At 41.3% G+C, this 26,166-nt stretch overlaps 1 protein-coding gene across 2 annotated transcripts in view; it reads right to left on the reverse strand.

The window, feature by feature from the left end:
- Positions 1-757: 757 nt before the first annotated feature.
- Positions 758-26,166, reverse strand: part of SLC39A9 (solute carrier family 39 member 9) — a 54,335-nt gene continuing 28,926 nt past the window's right edge. For both annotated transcript variants that reach the window (XM_060174766.1, XM_007535319.3), the window contains 5 exons: positions 25,141-25,338; positions 17,071-17,139; positions 13,849-13,934; positions 9,680-9,814; positions 758-5,236 (listed from right to left, as the gene is read on the reverse strand). In XM_060174766.1, coding sequence (XP_060030749.1) covers positions 5,006-5,236; positions 9,680-9,814; positions 13,849-13,934; positions 17,071-17,139; positions 25,141-25,189 — 570 coding nt within the window. In that variant the 5' untranslated portion in view covers positions 25,190-25,338 and the 3' untranslated portion in view covers positions 758-5,005. The remainder of the gene's footprint in view (positions 5,237-9,679; positions 9,815-13,848; positions 13,935-17,070; positions 17,140-25,140; positions 25,339-26,166) is intronic.

Below are 26,166 nucleotides of genomic sequence, written 5' to 3' on the forward strand. Positions count from 1 at the left end.
TGAAGCAGGTCTGCAGGTGTCTGTCTTCCTCTCACCTCCTTCTCAATTTCTCTATCCTGTCTAATAAAATAGAAAAGACAAATAGCCATAGGAAGCAGTGGATTCGTAGTGCCGTCACCAAGTCCCAGCAATAACCCTGGTGGCAACTAAAAAAAGAGAGAGAGAGAAGTCACTTAAATTCAGATATTGAACTTTTTATAAAGTCTTTGTATTTCTCTGTTAGTTGTTCCTAGTGTCTATATCTCAAGTAGCAACTCTGCCTTTTGAAATGAATTAGCTGGTTGGGGTCTGTTTCCTGCTTTTCTTTTCCTGGAGGTACACATCTACTGCAATATACGGTATTTGTTAACAACAAAGGCAATGCAAAGAAACTCACACAGTGAATATCTTCTGGGGCAGGTGGTACATTGAATCTTTTTTTTTAATTAAGATTTTATTTACTTATTCATGAAGAATGACAGGTGAGGAGAAAGAACCAGATAACACCCTGGTACGTGTGGTGCTGAGGACTGAATTTGTGACCTCCTGCTTGACAGTCCAGTGCTTTATCTGCTGCGCCACCTTGTGGGCCACTCATCGAGTCTTTAATCACCTCTCTTCCTTTACTCCCCTTTTTTCCTAAAAGATAGTCATATGGTAGATACATGCTTCCACTATCATCCAGGTTTTTGACTCCTTTTCTGATGTCCAAAGGTAGGTTGTGAAACAAAAACAAAACAAAACTGTTAAATGGGTAAATAATGAACCACCACACAAGGTATGCACTAGGAAAAATTTAATATCATAAACCAAATCAAAAAACAGAAAGAAAAAAAACATACCCTTTTTAGCCATTCACAATCAAAGTGGAACGAGACAAAATTATAAGGCAGCCATCCATGGAATGATTTCATGTTTACAAAGGATTCAGGAAAGGGAGTATTTAAAACCACTGTTTAGGCAACTGAGCCAGGGAAATTGCACTGTAACACCCCGTAAGATTTCCAAGTTGGTTAGAAGATGCTTTCGGCTGAGTATAGAGAATTCCTAGAGTTTGTCTAGTCCTTTCCTGTTGGCCATAAACTTCCCTCAGGTCTCCCGTGGTGAATCCAGATGTCCCAGGTAGAAAGGGGCAACATCAGCACTGGTCTAATTTCTTTTTTCTTTTTCATTTTCTTTTTGTTACCCTTGTTTTATTATTGTTGTAGTTGTTGCTGTTATTGATATTGTTGCTGTTGGATAGGACAGAGAGAAATGGAGCGAGGAGAGGAAGACAGAGGGGGGAGAGAAAGTTAGACACCTGCAGACCTGCTTCACCACCTGTGAAGTGACTCCCCTGCAGGTGGGGACTGGTCTAATTTCATAGTTACCTCCACAGTGTCTGAGCAATGCAGGCCATTAGGTATGGAGCAGAAACCTTCTAATGCAAGAAGAGGGTCCTCTATAGAGTAGCTACAGAGGGCTCTCTCACCTTGCACAGCAGCAATTCTGGATAAACCGGGGCACTATTTTCAGTCTCCCAAGAGACCCAGGGGCCCCACATGTAGGGAGGTTCTTCGGTGGCTTGTGCCACTGACACAGTCCCCATGTTCAATATCTACCTACCATGTGTCTGAAGGGGGCCTGATGCACTCTTTATGTTGCTGTGCCCTCCTAATTATAATCCTCAGAGAGACACAGAGAGAGAGAAAACAGGCAGTGACACTTGGGATGAGGTCAGTAAAAAAAAAAAAAAAAAAAAAAATATATATATATATATATATATATATATTTCCACCTTTCTACAGAAAACAAAACAACAACAAAAGAAACCCAACCATACCAAATAATCACCTCTCATTTTTCTAATAATTCAAAATATAGACAATGGGCTGACTTGGCTTTTTTGAATAGGTTAATAAAAAGATGAAAGATAGTTTCATTTACAACTCTCTCTATTCCAGCACATACCCTCTACCTAAATAAGGAACTTGTGTAACATGCACAGAAAGGCTGTCAGAACTGAAACATTGCTGCTTTGGGGAGATAAGGACAGTAAACAATTTACTGGGGTGGAGGGGAAATAGCACAATGGTTATGCAAGACTTTCATGCCTAAGGCTCCAATGTCTCAAGTTCAATCCCCTGCATCACCGTAAGCACAGAGCTTAACAGTACTCTGGTTAAAAAATAGTAACAGTAATTTTAAAATTACTAGGGAATCAAGTGAGGGAAGTCAGTAGTAAATTTATGTTCATTTGCCATTTAAGAGAACTTAGAATCTGAAGAAAGTCTACCCCTACCCAGGAAAGGGAGTCACAACTTTGGTTGTGAAGGACGATGTTTTTCATCATCAATTGCATCTCTTTGGTAGCCAATAAATCTATCTGTAATCATGGCAACAACTTGAGTATTGTCTAGGTTTTCAACATGTGAGAGCATTAAGGCAACTAACTACATCTAAGGAGGAGGCAGGTTTGAACGGGAGGACTATGCTGAGATGTGCCAGTAAGAAATCGCCCGTGTGGCTTCCACTAGGACAAGGTGTCCTACACGAGCAAGTTCTCTCCCCGTGAAGGAGGCCTCTGTCATACTTCTTGGTCCTCAGCTGCTGAAGATGTATTTGAGCCCTATGAGGTTAATATGGCTATTTCTGCCTGCTGACCAGAAGATAAATCATTCCTGAGGCAGCAGCTTTAAAATCTGGGAAAGCATATAGCTTTGAGAGCTGACAGGTCTTACAGGTTGCTTGTTAATGGGACATGTAGAGGGGAAGGCAAATATGGAAGCTAGATGATTTGATCCTTGCCAGAGTTCAAAGCCCTACACAGCAAGATATTCTAGCCAAACTCTTAAGCTTGATGGCAAGGCACGGCTGAAAGAGGCGTTGGCCAACATAACACATTTCTGATCATTGCACACAGTAATATGATAGAAAGTGCTACTATCCAAACGAGACACTAAAATGTGCTCTTTATTTAACAAGATTAAGTTTCCAAGGAGAATCAAGGCAACTGTGTCATTCTGAAGGACCAGATGAAACCCCATTAAGTTAGAGTTGTTATCAGGAAAATCTCTTAGACTTTCCATATTGTATCTTCTGTTTATTTAATATTGTATGCCATGGTTGCCAGCCACTGTATGAAACCATATCCTATTTATGTTACTTTGGTCTACAGCCAGAAGAGTACTTGCAAGTTCTATTTCCATAGCTGTTGACCAAGTGATAAATCTAAAAAGGAAATAAAGAAATCAGATGCATGCTGGCTTGTAAGTCATAGAAAATGCTTTTGCTAATTCTTAAATTCACTACCCCAAAGCAGATAATCCTGTTTTCCTCTTGAAGTATTTGAAAGGATACAGAAAGTCAAAATAAATTAATAATATAACATTATATACTTATTTGATAACACAAAAGTTTACAGGGATTTTTGGCAAATATGGAAAAATTATCCCAGATTGTTAAACACTTTAGCTATTTCAATTATTTAAATTACTAGAATATCAGTGATTGTGTCATCTCACATATGAGGAAGTGACATTTTAAGGGTTTAACAAAGCTGCATTTGACACGAAGGTAACTTCATTGAAGGGAATAAAAAACGGAGACAATAGGTTAATCATCATTATCGTCATCATCACAGTTCAAGAAGTGGTTGTCCTGATGAGAACTCAACTTACACAAGTATTAACATTGCCACCAGCAAAAGCAGCATATTGTAGGAAGGAAGGGCTGGAGGAAAAAGGTAGGAGAAAATCATGGAAAAGACAAGAGGTAAAACATGATATCAATAAGCATTAAATCAATAGGCAAACAAGTTTCATCTGTGATAACCTGACTCACTTTACTGCGACAAGTGTTTATTTATGTGTCTCTGACCTAGCTCTCCCCCTGGAAACCAAGAATTGTTAGAGAGACTGCTGGTCTACTAAGATAAACAGTGAAATGGAAAAAAAAAAAGAATAACACAGATTTTTTTTTTTTTCTTTTTCTTGTTTCTGACCAGAGCACTGCTCAGCTCTGTTTCATGGTGGTGCTGGGGACTGAACCTGAGACCTGAGTCTCAGGCATGACTGTCTTTTGCATAATCACTATGCTGTTTCTCTGGCCCCACAACACAGATTTCCATAATCTTAGTTTTAAAAAAGGTTACTACAAAAATGTTGGTAGTTATTCAAATTCACTTAAAATTTAACACTTCTTACTTTCCCAAGATACTTTGCGATCTGACAGTTCCTAAAGGAAAGCCTAGGCCTGAAATTAATCAAACTTGGCTCCTATATAAGGACGGGTTGGAGGCAGGACTTTCCTGCAAAGGAGAACTTGAAAAGAAATACTACAAAATACTAGCAGCCTCTTGAGCAATGAGTTCACCTCTGTTGTTCCATGTAGTGGAACGGCTGGCTCTCTCTCAAGAGAGACACGTGCAAAAGAAGGTGTATACATCTCTTGAGACACATTCCCTTTTTAATGGATCTCTCTCAAGTGTAAAGTAAGCTGTCAATGTGTGACTTGCCATCACTTTTCTGACTCTTGCCTCAAATTCACTATACTTGCCTTTAGCATCTGAGACAGTGGGCATGACAGCCTTCTATCAAGGCATGCGGCGTAGATGCTAAAGCACCAATCTTACATGGTAGGAACCACGTTAAAAATTATTGGGTCAAGTGGCAGAGTCTCTCTAACTAAGAAAGATTTAGCTGAATACTGTACTTCTGTCATAATCACTACGGTATGAAGTTATTCGTTCTTTCTTAAAAACTAAATTCCATCTTCCCTGAGAATAGGGTGAAGAGAAACATCAAAACTCTGAATGCCAAGGACCATTTAAAAGACAACACAATGGATGTCCAAATGGATCCTATCATGTGTTGTTTGATTCTAAATGCTTTCCATTGCTCCAGATTTTAGTCTCACCTCCCTCCGGGCACTAGGAATACAGGTGGAGATGGGCAAGGCGAGACGAGAGACTGAGGAAGTGAGCAATTGTCAGGTCCGACTTTTCTCACTGGATGGCAAGCAGTCAAAGAGGCTGGAATCCCAATATTTAGTGCTGGTGTCCCACTGACAGAATAAGTGGAATGAGACAACCTAGGACCAGGGCTGCCACCTCCAAGCGGCTGAGGCCTTTCCCTCCAGCAGGGTCAGTTTTGTGGCTGTGCCCTATTCCGCCCACCTCAGGGAGGACGTGTACTGTGGCAACATACAGAAATGTCCCAGCAGAGAAAAGCATGGCCACTCCAGTGGCATTGACTTCTGAAAGGGCTTCTTTACTGCTCTGCAAGTTGAGAGAGAAGAAGAAAAAGTCAAATAATGTTCAGGGTCAGAAAGAAGTTTCAATAAAAAGCATTCACTAGGGAGTTGGGTGGTAGCGCAGCAGTTTAAGTGCAGGTGGCACAAAGCGCAAGGACCGGCATAAGGATCCTGGTTCGAACGCCTGGCTCCCCCACCTGCAGGGGAATCGTTTCACAGGCAGTGAAGCAGGTGTGCAAGTATCTATCTTTCTCTCCCCCTCTCTGTCTTCCCCTCCTCTCTCCATTTCTCTCTGTCCTATCCAACAACGACAACATCAATAACAATAGTAATAACTACAACAATAAAACAAGGGCAACAAAAGGGAATAAATAAATAAATATTAAAAAAAGACAGCATTCACTATTCACAACTCGCTAAGACACTGGGGAACTCTTTATTTTTTTTAGATTATTTATTATTGGGTAGAGACAGAGAGAAGTTGAGAGAGGGAGGAGACAGAGACACCTGTAGCACTACTTCATCTCTTGTGAAGCTTTCCCCTTGCAAGTGGGGAACAGGGGCATGAACCCAGGTCCTTGGGCACTGTAATGTGAGTGCTTAACCAGGTGCGCCACCACCTAGCTCCGGTACTGGGGAAGTCTTAAGAGCAGAGAATTTATTCCAATTTATGAGATTCTCCCAAATAAGGATTTAAGATCATTAGAAACTGGGGCCAGGTGGTAGTACACCTAGTTGAGCAAACAAGTTACTATGTCTGAGGACCTGAGTTCAAGTCCCCAGTCCCCACCTGCTGTGGGGGACCTTAATAAGTGGCTAAGCAGGACAGATCTCTCTCTCTGTGTGTGTGTGTGTGAATAACAAAGAAAAAAGGGGGGAAGTATACAATTGGTTTTTTTAAAAAAAAATTTATTATCCCTATTTATTTGATATAGACAGCCAGATATCAAGAGAGGAGGGGAAGATAGAGAGGAAGAGAAACAGAGACACCTGCAGCACTGCTTCACCACTCATGAAACTTTCCCCCTGCAGGTGGGGACTGGGGGCTTGAACCTGGGTCCTTATACATTACAATACATGCGCTCAACCAGGTGTGCCACCACCTGGCCCCTACAACTGTTTTTTCAAACAAACTTCAAACCTGGTTTGGCCTGTATTATTATTATTTTTAATTAATTTATTTATTATTTATTCCCTTTTGTTGCCATTGTTGTAGTTATGATTGATGTCGTTCCTGTTGCATAGGACAGAGAGAAATTGAGAGAGGAGGGGAAGACAGAGAGGGGGAGAGAAAGATAGACACCTGCAGACCTGCTTCACCGCTTGTGAAGCGACTCCTCTGAAGGTGGGGAGCTGGGGGAACTTGAACCAGGATTCTTATACTGGTCCTTGCGCTTTGCACCACCTGTGCTTAACCTGCTGCGCTACCGCCCAACTCCCTGGCCTGTATTATCCTTAAGATGGAATAGGATTACAAATGCAGACATTAAAGTTCACATATTTACTCACTTAATCTACCAGAACCTAACAAAAATTTCCTGTACACTTGGTTCTAGGCTGATGCTCGAGATGCACTGGTAGTCATGATGCAGTACCTACTCTCACAGTTAGAACAGATTTTATAAACTCATCCAGATTATTTCCAAAATTTTTTTATTAAAAAAAACAGAGCCGTGAACTAAGATAATTAATTAAAAATTTGAGAAAAGCACATTCAGAAATGTAATATCATGCTACCAGCATTATTGGTACCTTGTCAAAAGTTCTAAAAATTTATATTGAGCAACAATGTAGTATGTAGTGTTATCTTTATTTATTTATTGAATAGAGACAGCCAGAAAGCAAGAAGGAAGCAAGGGATAGAGGAGACAGAGAGACACTGCTTCACCATTTGCAAAGCTTTCCCACTGCAGGTGGGGACCAGGGGGCTCAAACTCAGGTCCTTGTGCCTTGTAACATGAGTGGTCAACCAGGTGCGCCACCACCCGGCCCCATGCAACAATGCAGTTTTTAAAATGAACAAATATCAGGGCATAGGGGAGGGATCAGGTCTTAGAATGTGATGGCAGAAGAGGACCTAGAGGGGGTTGAATTGTTATGTGGAAAACTGAGAAATGTTACACACATACAAACTACTGTATTTTACTGTTGGCTATAAACCATTAATCACCCCCAATAAAGAAATAAATTAAATTAAATAAAAAAAAACAAAACAAAAAACAAGTATGGCACAGGGTAGATAGCATAATGGTTATGCAAACAGACTCTTATGCCTGAGGCTCCAAAGTCGCAGGTTCAATCCCCTGTCACTATACGCCAGAGCTGAACAGTGTTCTGGTTAAAACAACAACAACAACAAAGTAAAAGTAAAATGAGCAAATATGTTACTCACTGACTGAAAGATAAGGCTCTTCAGGTATCAGATGGGGTTTATAGCAATCCACGTGCTAATAATGCAGCTTAATAAATCCCTTACTAGCAGGAACTGATCTACTTTTGAACCACAGCATTACTCCTTTTAGAAGAAGTTTACTGTTTCAAATATGAACTGGATGATGCTCAGAAGAACCAGACTTCAAAGAGATTATGGGATAAAGCACTTCCCATGAACTAGATCAGAGTTAGTTTGCTTCTAAGATCTTCCTCCAATTGTCTGCAAACTGGCAATTGTGTAAAATTGGGAATGGTTTTTGCTAAGAACTGCAGTCCTTGGGCAGGGATTTGGGCAGATAGCACAATGGTTATGCAGAAAGACTCTCATGCCTGACGCTCTGAAGTCCCAGGCTCAATCTCCTGCACCACCATCAGCCAGAGCTGAGCAGTGCTCTGGTGAGAAAAAAAAAAAGAATTGTAGTCCTCTTAGGCAGAATTAAAAGATATGATATGGTGGTCCGGGAGGTGGTGTAGTGGATAAGGCATTGGACTCTCAAGCATGAGGTCCTAAATTCAATCCCCAGCAGCACATGTACCAGAGTAATGTCTGGTTCTTTCTCTCTCTCTCCTATCATTTCTCATGAATCAATAAGTAAAATATACAATCCAACCTGAAGAGTGGGGAAGGCTATGAGCTGACAAATGACATATACCACTGCAAATCTCAAGCTATGCTCAGTGCAATGATAAAGAACTGGATATCTGGCAATGGAAATGTAGAGGAATAGAAAATAATATCAAAATTTGGAGATAACATCTCTGTTAACATTTTATATGCATTCGAGTTGATTTTTTCACCCATTTAAACTATGTGAAAATATCCCATATACAAATGGTATATCATATACTTTTAAATTTATAATATGCACATACACCTCCATAGATAGGTATATATATTACCGACAATAATACATTCCAGATAATACTTTTACAATAATACTTTTCCCCTAGTTTATCTCATACTTCTGAAATCATAATGTTCATTGTGTTGGCATAATAAAATGTGTTGTGTTATTCTCCAAAAAAAAGAACTGGATATTTAGGAGGCCAGGTGGTGGTGTACCTGGTTGAGCGCACACACTATCATGCACAAGGGCCCAAGTTTAAGCCCCAGTCTGCACCTGCAGGGGAAGCTTCATGAGCCACGAAGCAGTGCTGTAGGTGCCTCTCTCTTTCTCCATCTCTGTCACTCTTTCCCCTTTCAGTTTCTCTGTTCTATCAAGATAATTGGATATTTCATATTCAGCAACATGAAAGTTGAGAACAGTAGAATCTGATCAGTCTTAGTGTGATACAGACAGCTTTGTACATGTCCTCCTAAAGACTCCTCAATGGTTTTGTTATTCTTGGTCATATGCCTACTTAGACATTATGTACTATTAAGATTTATTATATACCTATCAAATAAAATTGGTATCTCTGGCTAGGTCTAAGCTATATACCATTATTACTTTAAAAATTTTTTACTTTTTATTGCCATCAGTGTTATCATGCAGTGACAAATCTACTGCTCCTGGCTGCCCTCCCCCCCCGCCTTTCTTGCCTCTCCTTTTTTTTTTTCCTTCTTTCTTTTTAATAGAGACAGAGAAATCGAGAAGGGGGAGATAGAGAAGGAGAGATTAAGGGAGATAGCTGCAGTACTGCTCCTCTACTCCTGAAGCTCCCCGCTTAGGTGGGGGCTGGGGCCTTATCCCAGGTCTTCATACACAGTACTCTGTGTACACTCCACCAGGCATGTAATTGCCCAACTCTCAAGGCATATACTTTAAAGGTAAAGTACAACCACGTACTTGTGCAATTTTGGGAACTGATGTAGAGAGAGATTAGAATTAAATAAGGAAATGCTCTAATTTATAATGAGGATAGACTGACTTCAAATGAAAACATTCACTCTGTATGGACTGTCAGTCCTCATTTTATCTGTAATTTGAAGGAGCAATTTAATTGAAAATTCAACATAAGAGACAACAAATTCGAACAGATCACAAAAGAATCAGACAACTGTCTGGAGGAGGTAGGAATAACTCAGACTTACCTTACTTAGTCCCAAATACGTCATCATGGACATAGCTGGTGCTGCCAATGCGAAGACCAGTAAGTGCTTTCTGATGCGGTTCCGCTCCAGGCCAGCGTGCATTAAGAAAGACACCAACCCAAAAGCCGCTGGTGCCTGTAAAAGAATTAGTCCTAATTACTAACCTACAAGTATGAATTTCTTCTATATTACAAGTATATGTGGATGGAGGGTAGACAGACTCATATGCCTCAGGCTCCAAGGTGCCAGGTTCAATCCCCTGCACCACCATCAGCCAGAGCTAAACAGTTCTGGCAAAAAAAAAAAAAAAGTATGTATATGTCACTTAACTGACTTCTTATGCATAAAAAGAGAAACAGAGAGGAATAGAGACAGAGAGACACCTGCAGCACTGCTTCACCACTCACGAAGCTTTCCCTCTATAGGTGTGGAGGGGGTACAAGTACCTTCTAAGAATTTTATGTTCTAAGTGCAAGGACTAGAGTAAGGATCCTGGTTCGAGGGGGGTTGCCCACCTGCAGGGGAGTCGCTTCATAGGTGGTGAAGCAAGTCTGCAGGTGTCTATCCTTCTCTCCCCCTCTCGGTTTTCCCCTCCTCTCTCCATTTCTCTCTGTCCTATCTAACAACGACGACATCAATAACGACAACTACAACAACAATAAAAAACAAGGGCAACAAAAGGGAAAATAAATACAATAATAATAATAAATAATTTTATGTTCTAAGCTAGGAATACATATGTGTATGTGTGTGCGTGTGTCTTAAACAGTAGGGGAAAAGAAATGGTTTAGAAAAAAGTATAAGCTGTGGTCCGGGAGGTGGTGCAGTGATAAAGCATTGGACTCTCAAGCATGAGGTCCTGAGTTCAATTCCCGGCAGCACATGTACCAGAGTGATGTCTGGCTCTTCCTCTCTCCTCCTGTGTTTCTCATTAATAAATAAATTAATTAATTAATAAATAAAATCTTTTTTAAAAGTATGAGCTAATGAAGTAAAATATAAACACAAATTACTATGAAATATATTGGGTTGTCAGCAAAGTCATGACATTTTTTTCTAGGTTTTTCAAAAATCGTTTATTTATATAAAGAATGAATGTCAGTGATATATTGCCCATTTGGCTTGATAACCTTTTGTCATCTTTTGGTGAACTTCATAATTTCCCATTCATAAAAGGACCTGTCTTTATCCGTGCAAAACTGATTAAGATGCTGATTTATAGCCTCATCTGAATTGAATGTTATTCCATGCAAGGAGTACTGATGAGAGCCAAAACAGTGTTAGTCTGATGGTGCAAGGTCAGCCGAATTAGAAGGGGAGAGACATACACATGCAGCTCTAATTCACCGTTTGTGAAGCTCCCTTCCCCCTACAGGTGGAGACTGAGGGCTTGAACCTGGGTCTTTGTGCATTATAAGGTATGCACTCAGCTAGATGCACCACTGCCCACCCCTGTGAAGTGCCAATTAATTCTGATGGGTAATCAAACTTGCGTGTGGTCTCACATTATTGCGATGCAACACAACTCCTTTACGATTAACAAGTTCTGGATGTTTCTGGATGATGGATTTATTCAAATTGTCCAATTGCCAACAGTATACACTTGAATTGTTTGGTTCTCTAGTAGGAGCTCAAAAACAGGCCACCTTTAAAATCCCACCACACTGAGAGCATGAATTTCCTTTGATGGATGTCTGCTTTCGATGTCATTTGAGGCGAATCATCCTGTCAGGACCAAGACCATTTTGCACACCACGTTATTGTAAACAATCCACTTCTCATCACCAGTGATCAGTTGCTTCAAAAAAGGATCTCTTTCTTCTCATCTAATGAGTGCATTGCAGATACTTATATGCACTGTCAAATGAACTTCTTTGAGCTCATGAGGGACTCAAGTATCAAGCTTGCTTACATATCGCAGCTTCTTCAGGTGGTCGTGAACGCTTGCAAGATAGATGTTCAGTGTTGCTGCAATCTCTCAAGACATGTAACATGGGTTTAACCTGGTCAATGCCTTAATTTTCTCGTCATCAACCTCTCTGAGCCTGCCTGACTGAGAAGCCTTGTTGAGATCAAAATCGCCAGCACGGAATCCCATAGACTACTGCTGACACTGACACTCTGGTAGAACACTGTCACCATAAACTTCAAGCAACTAGCTTCACCTGAGTTCTTCCTTTTAGGGAAGCAAAACATTAAGATATGGCGAAATGCAAAGTATGGTCCTCTATCTTCAATTTGTTATAAAATCTCCAAATCTCAACCAAATCACTCAATTCCCACCCCTCTCCACCTCACGGTTATCACTGGGGCTCAGTGCCTGCACTACATATCCACTAATCCTGGAGGCTATTTTTTTCCTTTTGCTGCCCTTGTTGTTTATTGTTGGTGTTGGATAAGAGAGAGAAATCTAGAGAGGAGCAGAAGACAGAGAGGGGGAGAGAAAGATAGATACCTACAGACCTGCTTCACCGCTTGTGAGGCAAACCCCCACAGGTGGGGAGCCGAAGGCTCCAACTGGGATCCTTGCGCCAGTCCTTGCACTTCACGCCCTGCGCACTTAACCTCTGTGCTACCGCCCAGCCCTTTTATTTATTTATTTTTTTTAGCGAAGCTAGAACTGTCACCTGTCAAATGACATGCAATTAACATATTGAGTTGTAGGAAAAGTCATGGTGCATTTTTGCAGAGAAAAATAGGTCATGACTTTTCCAACAACCCAATAGCAATCTTTAAAGAACTTAATACTTACTACAGATGACTATAAAAAATTTTCAAGGGGCTGGGAGGTGGCTCATCTGGCTGAGTGTACATGTTACAGTGCACAAGGACATGGGTTCAAGCGCCTAGTCCTCACTTGCAGGAGGAGAGCTTTATGAACACTGAAGCAGTGTAGCAGCTGTTTCGCTCTCCTTTTCTTTCTTTCTTTTTTAAATTTTTATTTATAGAATGGAAACACTGACAAGACCATAGGATAAGAGAGGTACAACTCCACATAACTCCCACCACCAGAACTCCGTATCCCATTCCCTCCCGATAGCTTTCCTATTCTTTTTTTTTTTTTTTAAGAAAGGAGACATTAACAAAACCATAGAATAAGAGGGGTCGCTCTCCTTTTCTACCTCTTCCTTCCCTCAATTTCTCTGTTCTATCCAAAATAAATAAATAAAACCTCATTGAATGAATTCTTCAAAACAAAAGCAACTTGGTGTACTGCACCAAAGTAAAGTACTCTGGGTGTGTGTGTGTGTGTGTGTGTGTGTGTGTCTGCTCTGATCCTGAAACATGATGGCAGAGGAGGGCGGAGTGGGAGTGGAGAACTAGACTCTTATATGGAAAACTGAGAAATGCCACACATGTACCAACTACTGTATTTTACTGTCAACTGTAAGCCATTAAATCTCCCCAATAAAGAAAAATGAATCCACCATCAACATTCACAAGCGTATCCATGGAGCGGGCTTCAGGAAGTATGCACCTCTGGGGGGGTGGTAGTGCACTTGGTTAAGCACATAGTATGAAGTGGCAAGACTGGCTCAAGGATCCTGATTCAAGCCCCTGGCTCCTCACCTGCAGGGGGATCGCTTCACAAGTGGCAAAGCAGGTCTGCAGGTGTCTCTCTCTCTCTCTCTCTCTCTCTCTCTCTCTCTCTCTCCCTTTCTTCCCTCCTCTCTCAATTTCTCTCTGTCCTATACAATAAAATGGAAAAAATGGTGGCCAGGAGCAGTGGATTCATAGTGTAGGCGCTGAGGCCCAGCAATAACCCTGGAGGCAAAGCAAAACAAAAGCAACACCTCTAGCACTCAGAGATCTGGAAATTTGCCATAAGGTAGATGAGCACTCCAGCCGTGCACACTGACACCAGGCTCAGTAAAGCTGTCTGCACCAAAGGAAAAAGGACTGTCCCATACATTTACATGTCCAGAAAATATAATGAGAATGAAGGTTCACTAAACAAGCTCTACACACTGGGTTACCTATATCCCCATCACTGCTTTAAAAAATCTACGGATAATCAATGTGGTTGAGAACTAAATACTAAATGTCAAATATGATTATAGCACCACATGTAAATAAATAAAACTTTCCCTTTCAGAAAAATGTTAATGACCAAAGAAAAAAGTTTTGATATGGATACAGCCAACATCGTCTTACACCATCTGACTTACCTTATGTAGCATTATCGCCACAAACACAATTAACTGAACACTTGTCTGTGAAGTAGAGGCTGCTGCTCCCAAAGCAACACCGTCAGCTGAATTTGGAAAAAGTGAAATGTAAGATACTATAGATGACAACAACTATAACAATTTGGTGATTGAGACTACGAATTTTAAGAATCAAGTAGAATTCAATTTAATTTCTGGGATGTTTAGTATTTCTTCTTTTTAAAGAAAGATGGAGTTAAATATATATATTTACTTATTTATTAATCAGAGAGACAGAGAACCAAAGCATCACTCTGGCATACGCAATGCTGGGGATGGAACTCAGAACCTCATGCTTATAAGTCCAGTATTCTACTTGCTGGGCCACCTCCCAGGCTGCTGTTAGCCTTTTTGAATCCAAGAATTCTCATCTCTAATATGAATTCAACAGTGTATGTATTCTTTGGGTTTTCATGATGGCTACACAGGGCTTAGCACCAGGCCCAGGACATTAAATATGTCAGCTGTTGTTATGGGAAAAGTATAATGTTCACAAATTCATTGATTAGTAGCCCAGAAGGTAGAATGTTGGGCATGTATGCATATGAGGTCCTGAGCTCAATCTCTAGCATCTTACATGCCGGACTGATGAGCTCGCTCTCTTTCTAGGCTCCTTCTCTCAAAATACATAATCTTTTAAAAAAATTCATTAAATTGGGGAGTCGGGCTGTAGTGCAGCGGGCTAAGCGCAGGTGGCGCAAAGCACAAGGACCGGCATAAGGATCCCTGTTCGAACCCCGGCTCCCCACCTGCAGGGGAGTCGCTTCACAGGCGGTGAAGCAGGTCTGCAGGTGTCTGTCTTTCTCTCCTCCTCTCTGTCTTCCCCTCCCTCTCTCCATTTCTCTCTGTCCTATCCAACAACGACAACAACAATAATAACTACAACAATAAAACAAGGGCAACAAAAGGGAATCAATAAATAAAATAAATATTTAAAAAAATTCATTAAATTGTAGTAGCAGAAAAATATCAAAGGAAGTACCTCTGAATTTTTTAAATGAAAAAAAATAATAGACCTCAGAGATGATTCATCATAGAGTAAATATTGGCTAAATGGATTTTTGTTGTTGTTAGAAAAGCATGATATAAGGGGCCAGGTGGTGGTGCACCTGGTTGATCGCACACATCACGGTGCGAAAAGACCCAGGTTCAAGCCCTTTGTCCCTACCTGCAGGGGGAAAACTTTACAAGAGGAAGCAGGGCTGCAGGTGTCTATCTCCTCCTCTCCTTTCAATTTCTCAGACTCTATCCAATATTAAATAAACGATTCTTAAAAAAAGAAAAAAGGATGATATATATCTTGGTTAAGAATTAGGGAGATCTAAGTAACGATGTGCTACCTTCTATGCTACTGATAGAATCCCACTACTAGAAAAGTCATGATATGTTTTTCTTTTTCTTAAAGATTTTTAAAAAATATTTTTTTTATTTATTCCTTTTGTTGCCCTTGTTGTGTTTTATTGTTGTAGTTATTATTGATGTCATTGTTGTATAGGACAGAGAAAAATGGAGAGAGGAGGGGAAGACAGAGAGGGGGAGAGAAAGATAGACACCTGCAGACCTGCTTCACTGCTTGTGAAGCGACTCCCCCACAGGTGGGGAGCTGGGGCTCGAACCGGTATCCTTCTGCTGGTGCTTGCACTTTGTGCCATGTGCACTTAACCCTCTGTGCTACCGCCCAACTCCCTTCTTAAAAGATTTTTTAAACTTTATTTAATTTGATAGGACAGAGAAATAGCGAGAGGGAAGTGGGAGAGAGAGACAAATAGGTCCAGCCCTGCTTCACCACTTGTTAAGCTTACCTTCTGTAGGTGGGTCCTTGCACGTGGTGACATGTGTGCTTAGCCAGGTGTGCCACCACCCAGCCCCTCTGTTTTTCTATGCACAAATATGTCCTGACTTTTCTTCCCAACAACCCAATAATAGAAGGCCTAGTTTGGGGTTGTGATTAAGGCATGCCCAGTCAGCAGTGCCGAGACTTTTGCACTCTACAGCCTAATGCGATGCTTCAGAAATATACCGGACATAAAGTAGAAGAGTGCAAAGGTTCTTTTTCAGATGAAATTCTAGGGCAGAGGTTATCAAAGTGTCTAAAAGAACAGAAAGAACATAGTTTAAACTTTACTATAGGTCATTTGGTCTCTTGTAATGATTTGACTCTGAGCTTGAAGAGATAACATAAATGTGATACAAAAGACTTTCATGCCTTAGGCTCTAAGGGCCCAGGTTCAATTCCTAGCACCACCATGAGCCAGAGCTGAGCAGTGGCACACCTGGCTGAGTGCACACGCTGCAGTATGCAAGGGTTTAGGTCTGAGGCCCTAGCCCCTGCCTGCAGGGGGGAAGCTTCACTAGTGATGAAGCAGTGCTGTAGATGCCTCTCTTCTTCTCCCTCATCTCTTCCTCCCTCTCAATTTCTCTGTCCTAATAAAGAAAGAAATTTATTTAAAAATAAATGAAATAAGGGGCCGGGTGGTGGCACACCTGGTTGAGTGCACGTGTTACAATGCACAAGGACCCAGGTTCAAGCCCCTAATCCCCACCTGCAGGGGGCAAGCTTCACAAGTAGTGAAGTAGTGCAGCAGGTGTCTCTCTGCCTCCCTCCCTCTCTACTTCACCGTCCCTTCTCAATTGCTGGCAGTCTCTATCCAACAAAGAAAAAAAAATGAAGTAAATAAAGTATACAACTGCTTGACTTTGCTACTACTATAAAAAAGCAACCAAGGGGCCGGGGCCGGGTAGTAGCGCAGTGGGTTAAACGCACATGGTGTAAAGCACAAGGACTGGCTCCCCATCTGGGGGGCGGGGGGGGGGGAGTCGCTTCACAGGCGGTGAAGCAGGTCTGCAGGTGTCTATCTTTCTCTCCTCCTCTCTGCCTTCCCCTCCTCTCTCCATTTCTCTCTGTCCTATCCAACAAAGGCAGCAGCAGTGGCAACAATAACAACAACAATACTATAGACATACGTGCATCGTTGTATGTAAATAGAAACATAAGAAACATTCTTAGCCTGCCAATTCCTGAAAGAGTATAGCAGTGTTTGGCACTGCATGAGTCCATTAAATAACTTTTTCCCAGAAAGGCCAGTCCAGCCTCCAATCACATGAGTGCCCCCTGTAATATAAACAACTAAACCTTTGTCCTTGCAACAAAAAGAAAGGAGTTCTGCTGCCGGTCAATCCTACCTGCTGCATGAACGACCAAACCCAGAGTGGTGGTGATTTTCGAAGTGCTAGACCTTGCTGCTTCTGGATCTGAAGTGAAGATAAGAAAGGCCGTCAGTCAGTCATTAAGCAAAGTGAGACATAAACTGTTGGGACATTTATCTGGAGGTGGAAAGAGTATGTGAGAGCCCCTAAATTAGTAGATTATTACTATGCTCACCACTTGTCTTTTCTCTTCTGCTTCAAACATGTAGATTTTTTTTTTGCCTCCAGGGTTATTGTTGGGGCTTGGTGCCTGCACTATGAATCCATTGCTCCGGGAGGTCATTTTCCCCATTTTTTTCCCCTTTATTGGAGGATTAATGCTTTACATTTGACAGTGAATATAGTAGTTTGTACATACATAAAATTTCTCAGTTTTCCACATAACAATACAACCCCCCACTAGGTCCTGTCATCCTTTTCCAGGACCTGTACTCTTCTCCCCACCCCCGTCCCTGCACCCACCCCAGAGTCTTTTACTTTGGTGCAATACACCACATTTTCCCTATTTTTGTTGTCCTTGTTCAAGCATGTAGATGTTTTCCCTGTCCTGAGAGGTGTGAGCATGTCTTCACCTAATCCAGTCTTCCCTAAACAATGTATAAACCCCTGTAGTGCTCACCCCTTAATAAACCTTTATCTCTCCATAGAAAAGGTTCTGTGCCTCTGCTCACCTCTCCAAACCAATCTATCACTGTCTACCAGTCCCACTTCCCCAGCCTCTTGCAACTTTACCTTTATTGAACTCAAAATGCCTATCACAGGGCTGAGGAGATGGCATAATCATTATGCAAAAAGTTCCCAAGGCTGGGGGGGTGGGGCGGTAGCGCGGTGGGTTAAGTGCACATGGCGCAAAGGACAAGAACTGGCTGTGAAGCGGGTCTGCAGGTGTCTGTCTTTCTCTCCCCTTCTGTCTTCCCCTCCTCTCTTCATTTCTCTCTGTCCTATCCAACAATGACGACATCAATAACAAGAACATTAATAACCACAACAATGATAAAACAACAAGGACAACAAAAGGGGGAAAATAAAAAACCTCCAGGAGCGGTGGATTCATGGTGCAGGCACTGAGCCCCAGCGATAACCCTGGAGGGAAAAAAAAAAAATTCCCAAGGCTAAGGCTCTAAAATGTCTGTGACATTTGCCCTTCTCCATTTTACTGCCTCCATCCTAACCTAAACATTCTTCAAGTCAAATCTAAATTAGCTATCTGCAAGAATCAAACTGGTTTCCCCTCAGCGATAATGCCCCCATCTAACTCACATTCATTGTCTACCCTTACAGAATCTTCCTTCAAAAACGCCACCGTCCTGATGTGTCTCAACTAGTTGAGACTCTGCTTTTTTTTTTTTTTGCCTCCAGGGTTATTGCTTGGGCTTAGTGCTGCTGGCACTAATATTCAATGCTCCTGGCGGCTGCTTTTTACATCTTATTGGGTAGGACAGAGAAATCGAGGGGGGGAGTGGAGGCAGAGGGGGGAGAGGAAGATAGACAACTATAGGTCTGCTTCACCACTTGTGAAGAGATCCTCTCTGCAGATGGGGAGCAGGGGGGACAGAACCGGGATCCCTGCATGGGTCCTTGTGCTTTGTACTATGTGTGCTTAACCCAATACATCAGCACCCGGCCCCCAATTCTGCTACTTACTCATTTCAGTCGAAACTGCTCTAGTAAGTAGGTTATTAAGCCCTTTATCAACTGGTATCATCTTAGTCCTCACAATTTAGTCCAGTTAAACCAGTTTCTCTGACATTCTGTAGCAGAACATTCTCATTCTTGTATGTACTGAATTTCTCAGGTTGACAATTTAGCACCTAGAAACTGTTCAGATCTAATTCTAGAACCAAAAACTAATTCCATCTGAAAACAATGCTCTCTAGAGTTTTTTTTAATTTTAAAAAATATTTATTTATTTTCCCTTTTGTTGCCCTTGTTTTTCATCGTTGTTGTAGTTATTATTATTGTTGTTGTTACTGATGTTGTTACTAGATAGGGCAGAAAGAAATGGAGAGAGGAGGGGAAGACAGAGAGGGGGAGAGAAAGACAGACCGCTCTCTAGAGTTTTATAAAGTATCTATGCTACTTCAATTTTTTTCCTACATCACTACCTTAGATGTATAAAATGGTTCTTGTTTAACTATGTCTGATATTAAGAAAGTCTTAACTTAAGAAAGTCATATAAATCTGACTATAAAGTCAGACTTGATTTCCATGTTTTAAAGAATATGGTTGCTTAATATATCCTTGCTGGACAATGAAAAAAAGTATTTATCTGTAATCACATGAACTTAACTACTACTATAGAAAATGTTCAAACAAGTAAGTAATGCCAAAGCAATGTAAAGTAAAAAGATGGAGCTACTATAATGCTAGATGCACTCAGCACACAGAAGCAACGGTTTACAGAAAGAGTATATGCCAAGTAAAGTAGCATGTTATTTTTTTACAAATAAAGTTTATCTCCTCATTAAAACACCTTAAGGTAAAACTGTACATTGTAATCTTACAATCTTGTAACAAGCTATTAATAACAAATAAAAACCTGTAAAGAAAGGACAGCAGAGCCCCAAATCTCTCAAACAGCTATTTCAGCATCACCCCAATTTAGGAAAAACAGTCACAGTATACCATGCAACAAGTTCGTTTGGCTTTTCTTTACACATTTTTGTGGTCTAGACTTAAGTAGAATCTTAAATAAAAATGACAGACTTTAAAAGAAAGTATTTATGTCTGGAGGAAAAGACTATTCCAGTATAAATCTAAGAAATGAGCTAGATTTTACTGACAGTTAAAAAGGCATAAGGGGCCAGGTGGTGGTGCACTTGGTGAAGCACACACATTATAGTGTGCAAGGACTCAGGTTCAAGCCCCTGGTCTCCACCTGCAGGAGGAAACCTTCACAAGCGGTGAAGCAGGGCTGCAGATGTCTCTATGTCTCTCTCCCTTTCTATCTCCCCCTTCCTTCTCAATTTCTCTGTATCTATCTGATAATAAATAAATAAATAAAGGCATAAAATCTTGCAGACAATAGGTAAAATCAGGTCACTGGATACCAAGAAACTGCTACAAAGTGACCTCAAAGACAAAAGAAGGAAAAATAAAGGAACACAGTGCGTTCCATTCTTTCTATAGGACTGTAGGTCATTAATGGGCTTACAAATGCATTTCAAATAAATACTCACGGGGGTCGTGCGGTAGCGCAGCGGGTTAAGCACATGTGGCGCAAAGTGCAAGGATTGGCGGAAGGATCCCAGTTTGAGCCCCCAGCTCCCCACCTGCATGGGGGTTGCTCCACAGGTGGTGAAGCAGGTCTCTCCCCCTCTGTCTTCCCCATCTCTCTCCATTTCTCTCTGTCCTATCCAACAACGACGCCATCAATAACAACAATAACTACAACAATAAAACAAGGGCAACAAAAGGGAATAAATAAATAAATATTATTAACAACAACAATAATAACCACAACAAGGCTACAACAACAAGGGCAACAAAAGGGGGAAAAGATGGCCTCCAGGAACAGTGGATTCATGGTGCAGGCACTGAGCCCCAGCAATAATCCTGGAGGCAAAAAAAAAAAAAAAAGATACTGACAAGAATGACAAGAGAAATGTCACCAAGGACACCGTAAAGCAAAGATGTGATGCAGCTGCACAGGAGACTTCTCACTGCTATTTGGAACAAAGCAAATGAATAAAACCATTTATCCTAAATCAATTTTCCAGGATAGGGCTTTGCTAGTGAAAACAAAAAGCCTCATGCTGTCTGGATAATGCATTGCTTTGCTATGTGCATGACTCAGGTCTGAACCCAGCCCATACTGGTCAAAAAACTGGAAAAAAAAATAGTAAATTGCAAGGAAATTAAAAATCTTTCCAGACTAGTGATGCTTTTCATTTTGTCTAATCCCACATTTTCTTCCTTCTCCGAGTCACAGCATAACGTATGCATGATTTCATCACCTGGGAACTTTTCCATCTGGAGATGGAACAGCACCAGAGGTTCTCCCAGTCCACAGTACCTCCCAGGGGAAGCCAGAGCTTGAGCCCAGGCCACACGCAAGCTAAGGCATGTAGCCTACCCACTGAGCTGTCTCTCTGGTCCATTCTTCACCCCCCTAGACCCCCCCAACTTTTTAATTAGTGATTTAGCAGTTGTTTTAATAAATTATAAGGCTTTATACCTATATGTGTTGGTGTGTATAAGTCACCACACCTGGGGAGTCGGGCGGTAGCTCAGTAGGTTAAGTGCAGGTGACACAAAGCGCAAGGACCAGAGGAAAGATCCTGGTTCCAGCCCCTGGCTCCCCACCTGCAGGGGAGTCGCTTCACAAGTGGTGAAGCAGGTCTACAGGTGTCTATCTCTCCCTCTCTGTCTTCCCCTCCTTTCTCCATTTTTCTCTGTCCTAACAATGACATCAATAACAACAAAAGGGAAAATAAATATAAAAAAAGTCACTACACCTTCACACTATTTTTTAAGTAGTGATCTCCATTTATAAAACATTTCTGAGTTTAAGGTTATTTGTTAACAGACTGCTTTGATAGGAGCTTACTCTGCCAGGTAAAAGTGAAACCCAGACATCAGTTTAGATCATCTGGTCAAGGTATTGCCCAATTTCTTCATTTAGTTCACTGCTTTGCCCTTGCAGCTAGTAAGTAAATCCAAGTAGACACTCTTGACTTAGTATTTATGATCCTTACCTGAGCTGACTTTTACTATGAAGGTTGCAGAAACCGTGATTTCCCGGTTCTAGCCCTCTATTCACAGCTGCCAGCTGGCAGTGAGCAGCGTGCTGTTGTAAGCAAGTGCCCTACATTCTCCATCTCCTGACCTACCTGACTGCCTTTCTAGGTTCGCCCAGTGCTGTTTTTCCAAGGTTTACACTTCACTGCTGTTCTTAGTTATTTTGGTATGCAAACTGCCCCAGATCTGAACAGTGGGAACTCCTTCAAGCTGTTTCCTATATCCTGTGACATATTTTCATCTTCCTTTATCTTTTGATCATGAAATGTCCCAGGCTCACTGTGTATTTACTCTGCGGGTCCTGGAATCAGCCATTTCTCTCAAGCACGCTGGTATGCTCACTGCTGGTGAACAGCCTCTATACTCCCAGGTCCCGGCTGCAGACAGAGCAGACGTGTACATAAATGTCTATGTATATACATACACGCACCCACAGATGTTTTAGAAATCATCAATTCAACAGCTACAATTTCTTTTTTTCTTTTCGCAGGAACACTGATTTTGACTCATCCCTGGAGGGTTCTTTCTCACCTTTCCAGCATTTCATATTTGTATTCAGCCGTCCCAGAACTGGTTTTGCATTTAACACTATTAAAAATGAAACCTGGGAGTCAGGCGGTAGCACAGCAAGTTAAGCGCAGGTGGCACAAAGCGCAAGGACTGGTGCAAGGATCCCAGTTTGAGCTCCCGGGCTCCCCACCTGCTGGGGAGTCGCTTCACAGGCGGTGAAGCAGGTCTGCAGGTGTCTTTCTCTCCCCATCTATCTTCCCCTCTTCTCCCCATTACTTTCTGTTCTATCCAACAACAGTGACATCAATAACAATAATAACTACAACAATAAAACAAGGGCAACAAAAGGGAATAAATAAATATTAAAAAAATTAAAAAAGAAATGAAACCTACTGGCCAGGGGAAATAGCTCAGCTGGTAGAAGAAAACACTCGTGGGGGCGGGTGGTAGCACAGTGGGTTAAGAGCACATGATGCGAAGCACATGGACCTGGAAAGATCCTGGTTCAAGCCCCTGGCTCCCCACCTGCGGGGGGGGGGGGTTGCTTCACAAGTGGTGAAGCAGGTCTGCAGGTGTCTATCTTTCTCTCCCCCTCCTCTCTCCATTTCTCTCAGCCCTACCCAACAATAACGACAGCTATAACAACAATAATAATAACCACAACAACAAGGGTAACAAAAGGAAAAAAAATAGCTTTGAGGACCAGTAGATTCGTAGTGCAGGCAGCAAGCCCCAGCAATAACCCTGGAGGCAAAAATAAATTAATAAAATAAAATAAAACAATAAAGGACTTGCACACCTGAGGCTCTCATGTCAGGGCTTGATCTGGCACTGTACTGCACAAACCAGAGTGGCATTTGGGCATCTCCCCCCACCCCTGCCATGGCACATGAAATAAAATGAATCTTAAAACAGAACAAAAAACAAAGCCCACAAAAAGAGCCCACTCAAAACTAATGATGCAGTAATGACTGAATTAGTTATTTTTTATTCCCTTCAGTGACTGTGTTACTCATCTGAAATGCATCTATTTCAGTTAGCTCCCTCATCCTTGTCTATTTCATTTTATTCTTTAATATGGAGAAAGTTAATATATTTCCAATGGGTAAAGCTATATTGAAAAAAGTAAGCCCAAAGTAGCAACATAAAAATGCTTTTACCTTTACCTTAGCCCCAGGTTCCCTATAGGTAACCAAGCATTGTTTTCTAGCAGACTTTTAAGGCTCCCTTCCCCCCCCCAAAAAAAAAAAAGTGTGTGTACAAGTAACTGACTTATGAACAACTTACAGGTTTGAGCAAGTTCACTTAAACACACTAGGTTCAAGCCCCTGGTGCCCACCTGCAGGGGGAAAGCTTCATGAGTGTTGAAGCAGGTCTGCAGGTGTCTGTCTCTCTCCCTCTCTTCCCACCCCTACCAATTTCTTTCTGTCTCTATCAAATAATAAATATATAAAAATAAATAAATTTTTAAAAAGAGAGAGAGAGAGCCCAGCACTGCTCAGCTCTGAGTGCTGGTCACTGAACCTGGGAGCTCTGAGCCTCAGGCATAAAGTCTTTTTATATAACCATTATGTTGTATCCCCAGCTCAAGTGAATGCGTTTTAATTTAAGAAATTACAATTTTCTTTTCTTTTTTTTTTTTTACAATTTTCTTAACACTGTATTTTCCATAGGTGATTTTATTGAAAGAATATAGAATATAATGCATATATCATACAAAATATCAATCAACTATTCACGTCAAGTTGTTTAGTCAGTAAGTTTTGGCAGTCAAAAACTGCTTAAGGCTCAAATACACAAATACACATCCCTTCTTATACAAAGCATAGCATATTAGAGGCTCTTATTTACATTTTTGCTTCCCCCCATTTAACAATATCTCCCTACTGGTTCAGAGATCTGATAATTCTTTTTCAGTTTCATAGAACTCTATTTGCATGTACACATCACACTTCAACTGAATCTCTGTGACTGCAGTTTTAAGTGCTTTCACAATGACAAACAGTGCTGTACGGAATAATCTTGTACACGTGTTATTTCCACATTGGAACCTTACTCTCAGAATAAGTAGAATTTGGGATCAAAGCATTAATACATATGTATCTTTGTTAGATGCTGTCAAATCCCCTGCCACAGGAGTTGTACTTTGCTTTCTCACAGAAATGGATAAGAATTCTGCTTTACCAGTAAGCCTGTCCCACCCTAGCACCTGTATACCTGAGTGATGCTATAAACTCTCTTTCCTTACATAAATCTTTTTTTTTTTCCTGGAAGGTGAGAGAGGAAAGGAAAGTTATGGGAGAGGAGAACCAAGAACCATAAGCATTATGTGCTACTTGACACAAAGAAGTTAACTTCTGGGGGGCTGCGTGGTGGCGTATCTCACTGAGTACACACATTACAATGCACAAGGACCCAGGTTAAAGCTCCTGGCCCCCATCACAGTGGAGAAGCTTCATAAGCAGTGAAACACTGAAGCAATGGTGTGTGTGTGTGTGTGTGTGTGTGTGTGTGTGTGTGTGTGTGTGTGTGTGTGTCTGCTTCCCTGTCAGCTTTTGTCTCTATCCAAAACAAATAAAATTTTTTAAAAATTAACTTCTTCCCTGAATTCTCACAAATACTCTCTTATGCCACAACTCAGTAGTTCCTTAAAACTGAATAAAATGTTCACTGGAACCTAAGGAAGACAAGTTTCAGCCCTGAATAAGGGCACATATATATACTAATTATCCAAGCATCTGTGAACTTCTAAACCACAGCTTCACTGCACTGACAGAAAGGGCTCGAGCCACTTACCATCAGTAGAATGCACATGGGAGCTGCCAATCTGGTCCACCAGCAACATGAAAACGAAGCCAAGCACGAGAGAGACACCGATATAAGCATGCAGCTGTGTATGCTCATGGCTGTGTTCATGTTCGTGGGCAACTCGCGCATCTGTCTCTTTGGCTGACGCAATCACATTCTGGGTTTCACTTGGTTGGTGATGGTTTCCTAGAATACAATGAACCACACAGAGAAAATGTGTTTTCTCCACTTAGACATTTTTATGCATGAGTTTCTGTCTCTTTTGTATTTCAAGCCCTACATTTTATCACAGATATACACTTGTACTGTACTTCAAAGAGTAATAAACCCCTTGAATCTAAAGTACATAATGCAAAAGTTGCCAAGTATTTTCTGCTTTTGGTATGTCAGCCTTCCAACTACCGATTATTCTCTATACCTGGAAAGCAAAAGCAAATTATGGTGCTAAAAGAGAGGGAAAAAAAGTCTTACGTCTTTTATATTTTATTTATTTTCTCTTTTGTTGCCGTTTTTTTTTTTTTAATTGATGTTGTTAGATAGGACAGAGAGAAATGGAGAGAGGAGAGGAAGACGGAGGGGGAGAGAAAGACAGACACCTGCAGACCTGCTTCACCGCCTACTTCACAGAAGCGACTCCCCTGCAGGTGGGGAGCTGGGGGCTCAAACCAGGATCCTTAAGCCGGTCCTTGCACTTCGAGCCACGTGTGCTTAATCTGCTGCACTACCACCCAGCTCCCAAAAGTCTTATTATTTTTTTAAAAGATTTTATTTATTTATGAGAAAGATAGGAGGAGAGAGAAAGAACCAGACATCACTCTGGCACATGTGCTGCCGGGGATCGAACTCCAGACCTCATGCTTGAGAGTCCACTGCGCCACCTCCCGGACCACCAAAAGTCTTATTTCTAAGGCATAGTAACCCAAATATTTCTCTGGTTGAGAAATTTTTTTTAATTTCATCATAAATTATAATAATATTCTTATAAAAATAAGTGAATAAATAACAGTACCAGTG

Source organism: Erinaceus europaeus, chromosome 16 (assembly GCF_950295315.1).
Source record: "Erinaceus europaeus chromosome 16, mEriEur2.1, whole genome shotgun sequence".
Taxonomy (NCBI): domain Eukaryota; kingdom Metazoa; phylum Chordata; class Mammalia; order Eulipotyphla; family Erinaceidae; genus Erinaceus; species Erinaceus europaeus.